Source organism: Cyprinodon tularosa, unplaced genomic scaffold (genome assembly GCF_016077235.1).
Source record: "Cyprinodon tularosa strain WSP-4 unplaced genomic scaffold, ASM1607723v1 ctg398, whole genome shotgun sequence".
Lineage (NCBI taxonomy): Eukaryota > Metazoa > Chordata > Actinopteri > Cyprinodontiformes > Cyprinodontidae > Cyprinodon > Cyprinodon tularosa.
The window spans coordinates 439,711-458,816 of record NW_024039116.1 but is presented as its reverse complement, the minus strand read 5'-3'; the positions used below and the strand labels follow the sequence as shown (position 1 = coordinate 458,816).

Genomic DNA, 19,106 nt, shown 5'->3' with positions numbered 1-19,106 from the left:
CATGGTGTTACCTTATCTTATTGTCTGATTTTATAAAAGTTGCGATATTTAAAAAATGTGCGATATATTGCCCAACCCTGATTGCTGATTTCGTATTAGCAGCTAAAAGAGCCGCGTCGTCTTAACTTTGAGCGGGAATCATGGTGCTCTGACTCTCACCACCCTTTCTGATTAAAGAAAGTTTGTGTTTATTTACAGCGAGGGAGCAAAGCAGTGAAGGTAGGTGCTTCCTGAAGGGGGCGCTCTATAGCCCCATTTACACTACCCTTTTGAAACCGTGCCGAAAACGGTCCAAACACGATAACTGAGATAAGGGTTGAGAGTAAATGGACACAACTGAACTGGACCGTGCCAGAAACAACCGAACCGTGCTAAATCTAGTACTAGTTCATCAGTAGGGCTCATGGCGCTTCAGCTCTGGCTCACATAACAAAGAGCTCATAAGCAGACGCCGTAATCTCCTATGTGCAGTGAGGTACTAATTTTGCGGGTCTTCCGGCGTGTTCGGCTTTGCTATCTACAAATCCCTTTACATGTTCGCAACACGAACGTCTTAGCCAATTCACAATAAACAGAATCACAACAGCGTGGTGAGACCTGTGATGATGCTGAGGCCGAGGCTCTCATTGAAATTTGTGGCGGAGGACGCTGTCCAGGCACATAGGTGGAATGCTGATAGGAAGCGAGTAACCATGGTAGCGTGATGTGTAAATGGTCGTAAGAACGAAGTTCGGCCCAGTTAACTAATCCAAGCTGTGCCCGAACTCGGCACGGATCGGTTTCTGCGTGTTAGTGGAAATATGGCATTAGTAGATGTTCTCCAACCGCTCTTTTTCTCAGGCAAGGGAAGAGCTACATATATACATATATATATATATATATATATATATATATATATATATCTGTTTGTGTGTGTGTATATATGTTATATATATTATGTATAACACGGCAAAATCCTTGGTCATCTGTACCGTGGACAGTTTGCAGCCATGTCCCAAATTCCACGTTTTCCAGTCACTTTTGTTGAAATTAGCATTTTCCCATTCTCTAGCTTTTTCTCTGCCTAAAGCTTCTTTTCCGAACTTATGGCTTTACAATCAACCGGAAGCAGTTCCGCGCAAATATACCGGGAAATAATATATCTGGCGAAATATTTCTTATAACTGTATTTAATTTTAAATGCCACGATAATCACATTTAATGTTTTTTGATGTAAATTAAGGCCTTAATTAAAAAAAATAATAGTTTAATTACTTTTAATCATTTTTAATGACCCTTGGAAACCCTGGCATTATGACATAGCTAAAAGCTCACAGATGTTGATTTTACATAATATAAGCCCTTTAATATTTTACTGTAAAATTTGTCATGCATAACCTTTCTTTATACCAACAAAAGAACAAATACAACAGTGCAATTTTAAAACTCTGCTAATCTCCACTAATTACATCTCATAATGGGTTAAAAAACATTTTAAATATATGCTCAGAAGCTGCAGAGGAGGATTTAAAATGAGACTGAACTGTAGACTCAGAGTTTAGCCCAGAAAGCCAACCAGTCTGATGGGAACCTTACCAAAGAGAACCCTGTGAAATGGAGCTGTACCTTCGAAAGGAAAACCAGGAAGGCTAACCTGTCCGGAGTCGTCACAGGAAGTGACCTTCCTTTCAAAATATCTTTATACCTACTGAACATCTTGAATTATTATCAGAGATGGGAAGTAACGGAGTACAAATACTTCGTTACTGTACTCAAGTAGATTTTTCTGATATTTTTACTTTACTTTACTACTTATTTTTATGGCGACTTCTTACTTTTACTCCTTACATTTTTACACAAATATCTGTACTTTCTACTCCTTACATTTTAAAAAATTGGCTCGTTACTTTAGTTTTGACTCATTTCAATGGAGTTACTGTTATTATTTTTCACGTCATCAATACCAAATTCAATCTAATTGGATGGGAATCTACGTTGCATTTGACGCACCACTACAAGATGAATCGACAGATTCGGCGGTATTCATTCGTGGCAAATCATTGCAGCTTGGCGTTAGCATAGTAGTATGGACGACGAGATGATTGAAAATGAACACAACGGAGATCTAGTCCTATTGGCAGACATCCATTTAAAATGTAGGCAACGGCATGAAAAAAGTGGTTTCTGCTTTTATACTTTAAGTAAATTTACAAGCCTGTACTTTGTTACTTTTACTTGAGTAAAGAAGTTTAATCAGTACTTCCACTTTTACCAGAGTATTTTTTAACACAAATATCTGTACTTTTACTCAAGTACGGAAAGTGAGTACTTTTGCCATCTCTGATTATTATCATATTAAAAAACAATACAAGTTTTCTGTTTGAAAATTATGTGATGGATCAACAAGCAACAGCAGAAGAAAAACATAAATAATAGTTTTTATAGTTCCTACAAACATATTCTACCTGAATTCAAATGACCAACCTTATATTTAGAGCTAAACTCTCATGTTTTACGTCTCCATCAGCTTTGCATGATTTAATGAAAACTGTTAAAGAAGAAACACAGCAGGGGAATAAAGCTGCGGAGACGCTAAAAGCAGATTTAGGTTAAAAAACAAAGTCTAAAAGTTTAAACTTCTCACAGAGCTCGATTTAATCCATCATCTGAACATGAGAGAGGGGGGAGTGGCTGCAAAGATACATGCTAGGAGGGGAAATCCTGGACCTTCAAATACAAATGGTAAAGATTGCTTTTGTTTAGTATTAATCTAAAGGAGGTCAGTGCTTGGACGGGATGTTTGGGGGGGGTAGGGGTCAGGAAAACTGCTTCCTTTATTCTCTCCACCAGCTACAGGAGCGTAAATCTGTCTTCATTTGTTCAGTTGCTCAGACACAACTTTATCTATTTATCCATTTGCTGCTAATTAGAACGTTTGCACCGACGAGCCCGGAAGCCGCTGCCGCATTAGCACCCAGTTTGCACCCGCCGTCCCCCGCCCCCTCCGACTCTCTCCGGATGCAGAAAGAAAAAGGAGCACTGCGCCTTTAAGTGACGATAATTTTAAGAAAAAAAAGGACGGACACCCAGGTGCACTTTCAGAAACACTTTTCAAACACTCTGCCAAGCATTTCGGAACTCAGCGACGCCGTCTTATGTAAATACATTAAACAGCTAATTAGGCGAGTTAGGATGAATGAGGAACGGAGAAAAGGCAGCTTGTTTGTAGGTGAAATAAATAGGAAGTCACGCTCGGTACAGTGAGGAGCTATATTCCACACTGTGTTGATCAAAAGGAGAGCGGGACCCCCACCTCGGCGGGCCCCGTATATCCTTTCTGTTTTTCCAGGGAACAAAAAAGGAGAGCTCTTGAGGCCATGGGTGGAAGAAAGGAAGAAAGGAGCCCTGCTCTGGGTCCTGGCTGAATGGAGGCCGTTCACACTTAGAAAGGCCTGTTTACTCTCCCTTAATAATGGCTCTAATTTTCTGATCATTATTGGGTAATTCCATCCACCCCCACGCCCAACGTTTAACGCTTTCTCCCGTCACTCAGAAGCTTCGCATTCCCCGAATAAATCAACTCGTCCCTTTTCTGGAAACATTTGGCCGAAGTCAAAATAAGAGAAAATAATCCTAATCCTGCTTTTAATGCTTCCCATTCGCACGTGGAACCGTTCTGATTGGAGAAGAGCAGCACTTTCTCCTCCATTTTGTTCTGGTTTTTTGGGGGGAACCTGAATCCACCAGTGAGTAACAGTATTCTCTCTGCTGTAATTCACTGGAAACAAAAAAAAGGAGCATGTCTGGAAACATTATAGATTTTATTCAATCTTACTAAATAAAAAATGTGCATTTATTCTGCATATGAGGCAGATTGAAGGGGTTCGCTGCACACACACACACACAGGGAAGGAAGCGTAAAGTGAAAACAGGGATGTAAAGGGGGGAGAAAATGTTAAAATGAGTGAGGGAGAAAAAGGAGCAGACGAGGAGAAGTTGGCAGAGACTGTGTGTCGGTTTGAAAAGCTGGCACCTTCTAAACAGAGCTGCAGCACCGGGTGCCAAATGCTGCCAAGCCGCCCCGCTAGCCTGAATGTGTGCCCTCCCTCTGTCTTTGTTTCCTGTGTGGCATTTTGCATTATCTTTATTCTACGCTTTTCTTTTTTACTTTATATCAGCGCCCGGCATCGTCCCCAAACAGAAACGCCACCGAACGAGAATGTCGACGAAGCTCGGAGGAGATTTAGATCCGTTTATTGATCCGTGTCAGATTTTTATTTCTGTATTTAAGGGTGAAATCACCTGTTTTATGCAAATATTTTAAACCCGAAGGCGTTGATGTATTACAGTTTGTTTTGTTATTAAAGGAGCTGCCCCAGTTACAGGGCCGCCTCCTTGTTCTCCGCTCCGCCGGGCTGCGGCGGATGAGGAACAAGGCGCGGTGGACGGGATCCTGCTGGAATTTACCCAAAAATATTTAAAAAAAAAGATGAAATAAAAAAAAATCCTTTCCTTCTCCTCCTGTTCGGCTCACCTCTCCGTTCCTGCTGCTCTCTGCCCCCTCGGCTTGGCTCCGGCGGCTCGGAGAGCCAAGCCGCCCCTCCTGCGTGCGTGGAGGGGGGGGGGGGATACGTATGTTTTTAGCGGACAGACAGATTTCAGGCCTGGCGCCTGTACAGAGGAAGGAGAGCAGCGGTAGCAGAGAGATTTAACACTGTTAGGACGATATAAAATAATACGATAAACCTACAGAACAACATGTAATGTGAATTTTTTTAGAAAAAACCTCCTAAGAAATAAATGTATTTCTATAGTTCATGCTAAAGACACAAAAATTAATTATTACTCTTAATTGCACAATTAATTAAAAATCACTGTACAGTGAAATTAGGAAATAAATCTGTTCCTTGTTAATGCCCTCCCCACCAAAACGTTTCTGCTACAAAGAATTTTTCAATTTCCCAAACTGAGACTTTTCTGTTTGAAAATTCCACCTAATTCAATCATTCGCTTTAGTCTTTTGTCTTTGTGTTTTTTTGCCGACATTATTCACTAAACTGGATAATTACAGTGAATATGAAGCCGGCTGGCCTGATCCCAAAGCTCCGGAACCAGAGAGCGGCGTAAAGTTCTGACAGAACGGTCAGCAGAGGTCTGGAGATGGGACAGAGAGATGTCCTTCATAGATCCGCACGCTGGTTGTTTATTCTGGAAGAGCTTCTCTATATGTATCTATCCGCTTGTCTCTCTGTAGGACACACACACACACATATATATATATATATATATATACACACTGGCAGCTGAAGAAAACGGAGGGCTTTTGAGTGAGGGCCAAGTGGTGGCTGTCAGAGGTCTCTACATGCCTCGGTGCGTAAATTAAAACCCTGCGGTGTCACTGACGCTGTCCCATCATGGGAGGACCCCGTGATGAAGCTCGAATTTTATGACCCACGTAATGTGGAACGACAACAAAGCAACGGAAAGATTCAGTAGAAAGTCTGGTTTTTGCACAGCGGACAACACCATTGTTCACAGAGAGCTGATTTTTTTTTTCTTTTAAATGTTCCCTCTGTGGAGCTATTTTCTGTTTTTCATTGGGGGACTCCAGACGCTACTTTCGGCCTAAAAGAACACAGCAATCTAAAGCTTCGTGTGAAAAAAAACAAGACAAATCCCATTTGTTCTTTTTGGTCCCTTCTTCATTATGTAACCACAGGCCTGATAATAGTATCTCCATTTGAAGCTCAGGATATTGGGCGACGCAGATAAGATGCGTTTGATGGATTAGCCAGACGTGAGAAGGCGCTAAGTCTATCAGTCTCGCCGTCCGTTTCCAAGTCCCTCCTTTTGTTTGTCTCTTTAAAAAGAGATTCTCTTGGTCATTTGTAACGTCGACACAAAGACACCCTGATGGGTAAAAATGGGCTCCTGCGCAGCAGCAGTGTGGAAACAAAGTGCACACGGTTTGGCTTTAAGACCTGGCTCCGGGTACCTATGCTCTCCGCCTGTCTGCAGCAAATATTGAGGCTGCGCTCTCAGAAACAGCTTTTCATGGAGGTAATGAAAGCCGTATGAGGCGGCCCGCGATCCAAACATGACTAATCCTGGAACCGCGCAGCTTTATCAGTACCGACAAATACAGAAGAACTGAGCGAAGGGGGAGATCCAAGGCGACATCACGTCAGACGCCCTCTTTTCTCCTCTTGGAGTTTAAACTGTTCAATAAAATAAAAAAGGAGCAAGTTTCATACTTTAAGAAAAAAGGAACCAGCTCAGATGCGTGCAGGTAAACATCATCACAAAGTTTAAAGAAATATGTTCATGCCAAGAGTTTTAAAGTTGTAGGGAAGTCACATATAAATGTCAAATCATTCTGGCTTAAACATGTATATAAATGTTCTCTTTATCAGACCATATTGTCCCAAAATTTAGAAAAATTTCTATTTAAAAAAAAATCCTGTCTTAAAATCTGTTTCTTTCCAATTATCTAATGTAGGCCAGTTAGTTATACGTCAGCCTGAACAGCTAAATTTAGCAAATCATATATCAACGGTCATCTGTCAATCACATTTTTTAGGTCATATCATCTTGATTGATATCTCACAGCTAATATACGCAATACCCAATTACTTTCCCAATGAGTTACGTCCCAGTGTTCACGGGGCCTTCTACACCAAACCAGGCTACTGCCACAAGTTAGATGGAAGATGGAACCTTCCGCCACAACAAATCCCGCCCTCTTGATAAACGACCAATCACATTCACTTTATTCACTCGTGTAAAGTCGTGCACCACTCGGGAGAATTCCGAAATGCAACGTTTGGAACAGCCGCTTCCCTACGACTTTACACAAGTGAATAAAGTGAATGTGATTGGTCGTTTAACAAGAGGGCGGGATTGTTGTGACGGAAGGTTGGCAAGCATGTTTGGTTGTGGCCGGTTTCTCGGAAGAATTTTGATAACCAGTTAGCAACTTAGTGCTAGCAGGTTCCCAATGGGAAATTCCATTGGGACCAAGTAGCACTAAATTGGTGACTTAGAAACGACACTGTCAAGGAACGCTATGGACAGCGGAAACATGCAGGAGGAGGAGAGTTTAGTGTCGGAGGTCGTGGATGAGTCTCCTCCATCTCCTTTCAATGGGCGCTCTATTGAAAGTTAAAAGTTCTCTATTCTGTTGCTGTTGTTGCATAAAAGTACATTTTAAGATCATCTAAGGCGAGAACATTATACTTTTGAGTTTTGCTATACTGTTTGGTCCATTTACCAATTTAATTCTTAATTTTAAAAAAATATATATTTTTAAATGTTCTCTTTTTTGGAACCTCAAAAAAAAGAAAAACAACAATAAAAAAAACAACAACAAAAAAAACCCACCCACTCTCTCCATGTAGCAACACATGTACAATGTAGTAATATTATATTAAACATTAACCATACTTTTTAAAGGTCAGAATTAAGCGCAACAAAAAAAAAAAATTATTGGAATAATTGAAACACAGTGAAGATCAATACTGATCAGTCTCTCAGGTCTAATCTGGTTAGAATGTCCAAGAAGGGAATCCATATCTGGTCAAATGTAGCCAATATTTTCAGGAGTGCATCATGCCAACAGTTTGTTGATCAGAACGTTTCTTGTTTGGAGGCTCCAATCATTTCCAGTTTTTAAGTATATATATATTTTTGCTGCAGATGATGCTAAATCTGTTCCAATTTTTAGGAATACATCCATCAATTATTCAGTAATCGATTAATTTGGCAAAGATATTTACTTTTTGCTATACAAAAAGGACAACTTCATCTTTATGTATTTATAATTAGGTTTTTCCTTCGGTAAAATGTCTGTTTTAGAATCTGAGTACCTTGACTCTGAGCAATGATTCAATTTGATTACCAAATTATTAAAATAATCGATAAATCTTTAGTGTAAAGAGGAGCATATTGTGGACAGAGGGTCTCCTGATCTGTGCTCCTGACCTCCGATCGGTGGCAACAGTGACATAAGCAAAGGGGGAATTAAAAACGAGGACAAGAGAAGGGCGGCAGGTGAGGCGGCTACGGTCCAATCATCAGGTCCATGGTTACTGACAGCTTCCGCCAAACACAGTCAGACACCCTGGAATGGCGAGCTAAGAATAACGCTGTAACGCTGCCACCCGAAAGGTCAGAGTGGAGCCACCGCCTCCCCGTCCCTCTTTAAACTCTGCTTAACCCCCGACGTGTCTCGGGGAAATGAAACAGGAGCAGCTTTCAAACCTTGACGTACATCTCCCACGCTCTCTGGAATCTGACCATCAGAGGAGGGAGGGAGCTCCCGGAAAAATATAAAATACACTCCGTGATTGAAGTTTAAAAACTTCTAAATGACATTTATAAGACGCTTCATTTAGGGGCTGAAGGAGGAACCATGTAGAGAAAGCTGGTTTGTTTGGAGTCGGTGGATGTTGGCACAGAGGGGAGTGGAGGGAGAAAAAAACGTCTTTCCTCGAAGGAGGCACCAGGCTGTGCTCGGTACTGGGTCCGTCGTGGAACAGGAAGGGATGCTGTAGAAATGCACCCAGAATTACACACCCGCCTCAAAGGAGGGGGTCAATAATTTGCGGGGAGCTCCCCACCTTTCAGCCAAGGGAAGAATGACACCCTCCGTCTATAAAAGCAAAGCGCCGACATCGAGGATTCACACCTGACCTTCTGCTGGACAGCTGGAGCGGCGCTGCGGTAATCCGATGACGACAGCGATGGAGCTGCTCACATACGCTCTGATACAGCACGCTAAAAAGGAAAGCTAGCATGGATGTCCTAAACAGTAACTGAATTTCACCAGAATGAGAAAAAAAACATATTTTTTTAATTGATTTACCTGCAAAAACAAATTTATCATTTTTTTTTCATAACTGTAAATTCCTTTAGCCAAATTTTTATTTGTAATAAACTTAATGTAAAAATGTTTTTGCTTTACAAATCTGAGCTATTTAGTCTGGATAAAAAATATTCTAAATAAAAAAAAAAATAGGTGTAAAAAAAGTGAATTCTGGAATTCTTATTTCTATTAGTGAATAAGTTCCTCCAAATGAATTCAATACATGCTGCCGTATTTTATTTATTTCCTGTACGCGTCTGGAAAAATTAAAACATGGAAACAACAAGGATGCTTTGATCTGTACAATCCGGCACCTAGCGAGCGGAGCATCCGGGCGTCACAAGGTAGAGCCCCGGGTCGGGTGGATGTGTGTGTGATACGCTGAGGCGACCTGGGGGCTGCAGGCTGGCTGCCTCCTAAACTACCTGGGACCGGGCCAGACCACCACTCGCACACTAACAGACACCAATCGCACGCTCGCAGGGATTATACACACACACCATGGCGTGCACGAGGGATAAACCCGCTTGCAGATGCTTTTGTTTACCGACGGCGCCGCGAAACATGCACGTTTGGATTTAGTTAAATTTGCACACAAATGCTTCTACAAATGTACCAAAGCAAACATATCTCTTAGTAAACACAGATTTTAAGCCGGGGTCTTTCAAACTGTCAGAATCTCTTTAAAGAAAAAGAAAAATCAATCAGCAAAGAAGCCTTTCTGTTTGTTTTTTCTTCTCCGGGGGGACTGTGATGCACTAGCGGAGCCTTTAAATATTAAAAACCTGGCATTTGTTTTGCCATCAGGACCATTTGGCGAACATTGCAGGGTGGGAGGTTATATCCTGACACCCGTACTGGTTTCTGATCTGTCTTCTCAATGCGTGGGGGGGAAACGTACCTGGTGTGTGGACGAAGTAGGCCAGGTAGAGATCCAGCTCCTTTACCGTCACCCCGATGTGGTGCGGCTGGACACACAGGCCGTGGTTGGAGCACTGGGGCGACTTGACCAGCCGCTCGCCGTCCGTGCTCTCCAGGGGGCTGCCCTTGAACAGGATGACCATCACCAGGTCCAGCCGCCACACCTTGTCGGCCTGGCGGAGGCAGTCGATGCGGCGGATCTTCCCCTTCTGGTCGGGGTTGGACAGCACGCAGCAGGGGGGCTTCTTTCCCGTGATAGTGAGGACGAAGTCCTCGCGGAACTCCGGCCTGATGTCCTTGCGGAGCTTGGCCAGCAGGCGCGAGGCCCACTTCTGCTTGATCTCCGGCTTCTCGCCCAGCAGCTCGTCCTTGACCGCACGCTCCTCGTCCTTGCTCATCCTCTTCTCGTGCTTCTTGAAGTACTTGCGTTTGCGGGCCTGCAGGTTAAACCAGGTGTAGGAAAAGGCACGGACATGGGGGAGGAGGGCCTCGATGAAGGGGTGAAATTCATCCTGAGGACAGAAAAACACGTTTTAAGCAACAAATACTACTAAAAAAACATATTAAGAAACTATACACAGCTTTCAACTATAACCATTGATATAATCTACATACTTTATACATTTAATGCTCAGTAAAGGTTAAACTCTGACAAAAATACCAATTTAAATGTAGTAACAAATCCTAAATTAGGATCTAAACTGAGAAACAGCTTAAATCTGGACTTAAGTAACATTTAAGGACGTAGTTAAGTTTCTACAGATAGAACAAACAATAAAAATTCACTCTTTTTTTTAAATTAGCTTAGCGATAATAAAGTGACGTTTGTTAGCTATTACTGGAACAGAGGTTCCTAATGTACAACTTGATATATTTTTATCAATTTCACAAGTATGCTCCTTAATGAATAAATAATTCAGCCTCAATAAAAATCTAATTCTTATTTTTGTTTTCGTTTTTCTTTTTTTTTAAACAAGGGAAAAACTAATATGCTAGCATGTCTGACCTTAGCCCTAGCGCTAAATGAGCTAAAATGCATATAAAGTTAGATTCTCTCTGAACAGCGACTTCCTGGACATTGTGGCTTTTACTGAGCTGATGGTGTCGTTCACAATAAAACACAGAAAAACAAAAACCGCTTCAGCGTTCTTCACAGAAAAACCATGAGTGACAGGAGCTAACGGAAGACTGAGCGAACATCTTCCCTTAAAATTCCTATCAAACTGTTTAAATAAGAAAGGCTACCAAAATAAAAACAAAATAAAAAAACAATATATATATATATATATATATATATACATATATATATATATATATATATATATATATATATATATATATATATATATATATATATATATATAAATGAACCATTTAAAAACTAAAAACAAAAATTAAATCTTTAAATATTCACCAACATATATTTTTGTTTATTATAAACTGTCACCTAATTAAAGACATATATCTGAGCTGTGTTTTTCAGAAAAATGTCCTATTCCACTAACTTACTCAAATAAATAGTCTTTTAATTTAAAAAACAGCAAATTATTATGCCTTTACTAAACAATAGATATTATTTCAGCTTATTTTGAGCATAAAAAATAAAAAACTGCATCAGTGTGACAACGTGACTGATGCAGTACATTTTAGAGTTTTAACACAGAATTTATATAAAATGTATATATATATATATATATATATATATATATATATATATATATATATATATATATATATATATATATATATATATATATATATATATATATATATATATATATATAGTTAAAACAATTTACAGTACAGTATTTTATTTATTTTATCTTTTAACTCTTTACTATTATGTTATTCTACACACTTTTATAAGGTCCACATTTGTGTGACAATTTTTTTTCTATAATTTTTGCTGATGTAAACACCAGAATTTCCCCATTGTGGGACAATAAAGGGATTTTCTATTCTATTCTATTCTATATGTGCACAAAGATTAATCACAATGACATAGAAAAAACAGCATATCATGAATAAATCACCCTCCTTGTTCAAGCAAAACAACAACAATCAGGCTGAAATATAAATAATGACAAGAAATGCAAAAACAAACAAAAATAAAAAATCCAAAAGCAGAAGAAAATGGTTCAAGCTGCGCTGTCGATTCTCTATTTGTTGGGGGAGGAAAAAAAAAAAAAAGAAAAGGTGGCCCAAGGTGTCCTAATACCTTCACTACATATCTCTGGGCAACAAAGCCCAGATCTCGCCAAAGCGCTCCGGTGCCAGCGCTGCCACACACCGGCCGCTCAGCGCCGCCAAGCTTTGCTGCCACAAACCCGCTGCTGAAATGCGCCGCTAAAAGCTCAGCCATAGCCTTCCCTATCTGCGCTCTACACACACAGCATGCAGGGGAGGGAAGGAAGGAAAAAAGGAAACAAAAAAAGAAACCCAAAAAACCAAGGAGAGCTCCAAGCAGTCACATTTCCACAACAAACTGAAAGTAGACACCAAAACAGCACAGATAAGCGCACTGCAAGAGGAAGACAGACGGCCTGGTAGTTACCATTTTGCACTCTCATCATAAATTTGGCACGGCGCTAAAAGTGAAAAAAAAAAAAAAAATCTGCACTTTTTTTCTCTCTTTTTTTTTGCGCTCCCAAATGTAAAGCAATTGTTGGTTTGGCAAGGAGAAAAAAAAAACACTTAGAGGGATGATTAAAAATAAACTTTCACAAATAAATAGCTGTTCATTAGAAGCAAGTTTTTAAGTAAAATAAAAAAAAATGTTTAAAAAACTGTCAGAAAAATTAATTAAAAAAAAAACGCAACTTTGCGAATTCCAAAAAAAAAAAAAAAAATCCTTGGCAAAGTGCGCACTAATTGGTAGCGGTGTCTGTTCTGATCCCTTGGCCCGCCTCACACACACACTCTCTCACTCTCTCTCACTCTCTCACACACACACACAGATGGGGGAGCCGAGGAGAGCGAAGCGCAGTCGAGGAGGAAAAAAAAAAAACGGGAAAAAAACGCAGAGCGGAATCAATGTTGGACCAGCGCAAAGGACCGCTGGCAAAGCCGAGCGCTGCCTCTCCTTTTTTCCTCCTTTTCTCTCTTTCTGTGTCTCTCCTCCTCTCCGCGTTCTCTCCCTAACCATCGCTTGAGCCTCTGCCAGCGCGACGAGAAGGCCCACCTATTTGGCACCGAGATGCCCGCAGCCCAGCCAATGCTTGGAGAGCCGAAAGGGAGGGGAGGAGAGAGAGAGAGGCAGAGAGAGAGAGAGAGGGAGAGGGATGGATGGATGAGGGGGGAGGAGGAGGGAGGCAGGTTAGGGTGGTAGAGAGGTGCAGGTGGGAGTTTTGGAAAAAGACAAGTTCCAACCCTGACAAGAAGGGAAAGTTGAAGGGAAGGATCCTAGAAGTCCACCTCCTCCATAATAAATGTGGACCTGCTGCCCCCCCCCCTCCCTCTGCTTGCATAATGCCACCTTGGCAGAGGATGGCAAAGAGAGGACGTGCAGCTCCAATGTCCCTCCAGACCCCACCGCCACCACCACAGCCGGCAGCTGCTCTGGGGTTCAGCCCAACAAACAAAGAAAGGGGGGGGGGGGGGGGGGGGGGGGGGGGGGCACAACACAGAAGCCGCTCTCCTCTTTCTGCAAAAAACAAGAACGAACGACGAAGCGGATTCCCAACAAACGGTCAGAGGAATGAAAGGTGGACCGGTTCAGGAACACCCAAGCAATGATGCTAATCTGTGATACCTCCTCATTTCAGCGTACGGCCCCAAAACTTCCTCTCCGACCAAAGCCCCTACCTGTGACAGTGAATAACTCAAGAAGTAATACAATATTAACTGCCTAAATGATGCATGCAGTATATATAGCCCTTACTTGTCATGCACATCGTTGTTCCGGTTGGCATATGGTGTAATTTTCTATTTATTCAAACTGTAAAATCATTGCAACAAACTGAATTAAAATAAAACTAAAATACTTTATTTAAACCAAACTCTTATATTTGACGATGATGTGGTTTTGCATCTAAAGGCTAACGTTTCCCGTCTTCTGTGCATTGTTGCCAGGTTGGGATGTTTCCCAATCTGGCGGTTTATGATGGCCGTCTATGGGTAAAAAATGTTTTTCTTTAGATTTATGGCCTAAGAGATCAATAGACTTTGGTTCAAATTGGGCGAGATTTCGTATTTCCAGGCGGTTTATGAACATTTTTTGGGCTGGAAAACGTGAGTCAGTGACATCTGGCAACCCTGCTAATGTGGTGAGCGTGGACATTACGCAGTAAAGCTGCATTATAGAAGTCTTGGTGATGGTTGTCGTGTGATACTTGAAGATAGACCGGTTAATCCACAATGTGTATTCGTATTGTTTTTCACATTTGAGATGCACGCGTTTGACTGTGCTTCTGTTTTTTTTCCCCCGGGGGTGGGGGTCCATAAGTGGGCCGGTGTAGATGGAAAAATGCCAGTGGTTCCCAGTCCGAGCCTGGATGCTAAAAATGTGCCTCCTTCAGTAAGGAAGGGAGGAAGGGAGTCCTGATGATGCCACTTTGAAGGCTGCACCTGCTCCAGCACATGTGCATGACAGAGCCCTGCAAAAACCACACCTCAACAGATACAGTCTTTAAGCTCCTCATCACCTAGAAGCTGCACTATCAGGATTCACACCATTATAGTTTTCTACTTGTTTGGAGCTCGAGTCAAAGACGTTCATTTAAAGGATGTTATTTGATCTGCACTGAAAACCAGTGATGAAATTGTTCTTTTTTTACTCATAGTACTGTAAGAAAATGTGGAAATATGCATCCATCACTCAACATCCACCAACAGGAGTTCAATCAGTGCCATTAAGGTTTGATCAGTCCTGTATTACACCAGTCAGGTCACTCCTACCCCCCAAAAACACAAAAAACAATCAGAACCATCATAGAAGGAACAGACCCGTTTGCAGTATTTTCTGTAAATAATAAATGGTTTAAGATTTGAGAATTCTTAAGATGACTTGGAATAATTTATGGATGTACTTGGATACAAATAAATTGAACTGACACACAATAGGTTCATGGAGACATTTTTTCTGAGTATGTGTGATAAAAGCAGGCAGATATGTAGCTTAGCATTTTCATCATTCATGAAGCTAAATGTTTATAAAATCTATGATTTTCTGACACGCTGTCATATACCTGATCTGCATATAGGCAATTTGTCTCAACATGTCACAGATTATAATCTGTAATTAAACAACAATAATTGTTGAAAAATGTGACTTCCACCTATATCTTTTATAAGAGTCACATAACCAATTTATTAATAGACAAAAACGTAATAAAAAAAAAAACATTATTACATGTTTTTTCTTTCATTCATTTTTTACATATGGCTCTCCACCCAGGGTGCCCTTTAGTTGGGGGCAGTCTGAGGTTGTTATATGACTGAAGATTACTGTTGACTGTTAGACTCAATGGATGTTTTTACATAAATCATGACTCTATTTAAACATATAGTGCAAGATCTTAAATGTGACAAAGAAACACAATTATGAAAAAAAATACAGGTATTTTCTTTATAATGCCTAACTAGGGCTGGGTACCGAACTTCGGTACTTTTATGGTACCGACCGAAATGCTTCGGTTCTACAGAGTATCGAAACATGCCTCGTCTTTCGGTACCAAGTTTCGGTGATTGGCTGGAACACTTAAGGTGATTGCGTCATCCAGGAAAAATACACAGGTGGTCACGCCTACAGCCAGGGTTCATGTGTATCTTTTGTGAACTGGTTGCAGCGTCGCGGAACCCCTTTAAAATGCCCCCCAGGTCAAAAGTGCGGCTTCACTTTATTAAGACTGATGCTAATAGTGCACAATGCAATACATCGTGCACGGAAATAATTTAAGAGCAGAAAGTCGCTCTGTGTTTGACTGCAAGAAGAGCGGACCGCAGCCAGCGCGACCATCCTCCTCTCAGCAGCCCGTGGGCAGAGCAAAGCCAGAGCGGAGTGAATCATGCTGCTTTCAAACTGGACGCAGCAAGAGCAGCAAAATCTCGTCTGCTGCTTCATTTTTGCTGCTTGTACCAGCTTCTGACGCGCTGCTGAAGAAGCTTTGCTGCTCTGGCTGCGCGGTCGCAAAGTGGGTCAGACGCGCGTTGGGCAAAGCTACTCTATCCTTTATTTGCCTTGCAGCTATATTTGCTGTGATCAGTGGGAATAAAGTAGTTTTATTATGTTTTTAAGTGGGAAAATCCACCTGAAAACGTAATCAGTGCAGTCAGTTCATCCTGCCTTCCATATTTCTGTCGGAGCCGCTCAGACCCCCCCCATACCAGCGGTGCGCTGTCAGTAGGATCCCATTCAACGGGCTTGTTTGTCAGTCATGGTAATTTTTCTAAAGGAAAACTGCTAAGTAAAAAGGTCCTCACAATGTAACAGTGAATATTAGACACTGAATTATTTATTTTTTTATGTAAGAGGAAAAATGTAAATGGAAAAACAGAGCTTAAAATAAAACTCAAGATTTGTACTTTTTTATGTTGTGTAATTTTCTTTTTTTTCGAATTGATATTATAAAACTGGTATCGAAAAAAGTATCGTTCAGGAACCGGTATCGAAGTGAAGGTATCGGTATTGGTACCGGAACCGAAATTTTTTTAACAATACCCAGCCCTATGCCTAACAAACAAAAATAAACATCAAGACTCCAACAAATATTTGTTTTTCTTCTGCTAAACCAAATTTTTTACACACACAACCCTATTTATCATCAGCTTATATCTAATTTGACTGGAAGTCATTGGCTGAAAAGAAAATCCAGTGGAAATATATATAAATGGCCATGTTATCAGGTACAAATGATGCAAATAAAGTCGCTGGACTGTAATTTGTTTGTTTCCAATAAAACTGCACTTTATTTCACTGTAAAACAAACACAACCATATGCTCAGCAGTTCCCCACAACATCGGTTCACAACACATTGTCGTATATCTACAAGGCAATCTTCGGGGGGAAAATAAATCTAATTTACACTAATTTAATTTACAGTAAAATTAGATTATGAGGGGAAAAATGGCCCTTTTTGAATTACTGTCCTTGAGTTAAGTGGAGTATTTTTGTTCTGTGGCTTTTAACTAACGTCCTAATGTTATTCTTTTTTATGGGTTTTTTTTGGGGTAACATTTTTTGTCGTTTTAGTTGTACTGTGCGTAACAGCCTGCCATACAACAGATTTTAAAGCTATAACGTTGGCAATAACTATGTTGCACAAAAATTGCTTTAACACAAAGGCTATTCTCTGAACGTGCTGAACTAATATTCACCAGTTTTTATAAATATTTCCACACCTGGCTTCTATTATACCTTAGCTAGCTCTGGTTAGCATAGACTAGCTGTTCTGTTAGCTAAGAAATAAGCTGAAAGCTAACAAAACAGATGCTAACAGCTTTGTGTTAGGTATAAATACTAATTCTAAGCATGTATGTAATTAAAATCAGGAGTATGTAGATGGTTAATAGTGAAGTTTTTACATTTTGTCACCAGATTCTATCATTTTTTGTATACACAAAATATAAGATCAAGGCTATGCTATGCTATGCTAATGCTAATTCCCTTGAATGGTTTGTACTGAAATGACCAATAAGGGCATTCTGGTTCTGATTCTATTGATAAAATGATTCACAATCATAATATATTGACAATATATGTGTTATTTTAACCAAAATTTCCCTAAATAGTTGCTATTAATTAGTGTGACAATCTGTGCCTGGAGATTGAAGAGAGGAGTTGTTGTTTTTTTTCTGAAGAAACACATTTCAAACAACAGGGAGGATTATTTATAGGCGAAGCAGTTTGGCTGTGGATTTTATTTTCGCCCGTATCTCTTAAATTGGCCATATAAAACCAATATTTTCCAGCTGGTTGACAGGGGAAGCAGAAATATTCTTAACACATTTCACATTCATTTGGACAATTTGACAACAAAGCTAAGAACAAAAAAAAACCTTTTTCAAACAGATAAAGAAGGAAAGAAAACATATAAAAGCCTCCCCACATCACTTTGCACAAGCTAAAGCAAGTGCTTCTACCTGCAAAATTACTGCCTATTAATTAAGATTATAGGCAAAATATCCGAGGAAATAATTTTCCATATTGAAACCCATTAAAATGTATATTTATTCTACCTACTCCTTTTAATCTCATTTGTTGACGTAGAAAAATCACTTAAAAATTGCCATAAAGTATAAATATCCCTATTTAAATGCATCTAAACAGAGGGTCCCTCTGTTTGTTTCCCTCCTCTGCTGCAGTAAAACCTAAAAAGAGAAAATGAAAAACACCCGTTCTCACCGATACACATCACAGCCTCCATTAAAGAGCCATTACACAAAAGCAGCTGAATAAAACACTCAGGACTTCACACCTTCAGCCTGCCTGACCACTGCCAACCTCCGTTGCTCCCATCAGATAAGAGCAACAAAAGTGTGTGCTTCAGAGCTCAAACATATCTGCACTCGGCTGCACCTGCAGGAGCTTAGGCTTTGCATCGCCGAGAAGACAACTGGCACTTGAATGCGACTTGCTTGTCTCTGCTTTTCACCACGAATTAGAACTCACTGGGTTCACCCCCTTTGCTGCCAAAAATGCAAATAAACCACCATTCAGATGTCAGCAGAATTTGACTACAACTAGGTTCAAGTCATTTTTCAAAGCCAGTGTGCCTCCTACAAAAAAGAGACAGTTAGGTTGTTTATTTTGCCCATAAATAAATGTTCTCATAGGCTAGAAAAGGTGGAGAAATATAGACAATAAAAGCCAATAAAAAGATTCAAATTCTGATCGACTGGGTTTGTTTACGAACGTTACCTTCAATGACCATTTTTTAAAGAAACAAATCCACCCTGAAAATTTCCTTACAAATGAAACAAAGTGTTTATTTATTCTCCCTGTCAGCCATTGTGGTTTGGACGGTGAAATAACGTGTATGGTGTTATAGTGTTACAGACTGGTGTATCAGTTCATATACATTGCATTTGGGATAGATTTGGTTAACCGGGGCTTTAAAAGAAAGCTGGACATAAAAAGTACATTTTAGAGTGTAAACCACTTAAACACACACAAAAAAACATAAAAAATTAAAAACAATTAGAGGGAAATAACAGCCAACATTTCGTACAGAGGTGTGTTTTACTGTGATTTCTATTTAACAAGTAAATTTGCAATTCTGTTTATTCCTTACACATTAAAAGACAAAAAAAAAAAACGAATCGAGTGGAACAATGTAAAACATTGGAGCAAAGTTTGAAAAGAAATAGAAAAAAACTCTCAAATGTATTTTTACAAGGTGGCAT

General features: G+C 40.2%; 1 protein-coding gene across 13 annotated transcripts in view; it reads right to left on the bottom strand.

The window, feature by feature from the left end:
• The window catches only part of nfixb (nuclear factor I/Xb), a 284,324-nt gene that overhangs the window by 173,685 nt on the left and 91,533 nt on the right, over positions 1 to 19,106 (bottom strand). For 6 of the 13 annotated variants that reach the window (XM_038297802.1, XM_038297804.1, XM_038297806.1 and 3 more), the window contains one exon: positions 9,744 to 10,275. In XM_038297802.1, coding sequence (XP_038153730.1) covers positions 9,744 to 10,275 — 532 coding nt within the window. Of the gene's footprint in view, positions 1 to 9,743; positions 10,276 to 11,981; positions 12,249 to 12,317; positions 12,504 to 19,106 lie in introns of those variants that run through there. The other 7 variants (XM_038297803.1, XM_038297812.1, XM_038297809.1 and 4 more) reach the window with 6 other exon arrangements.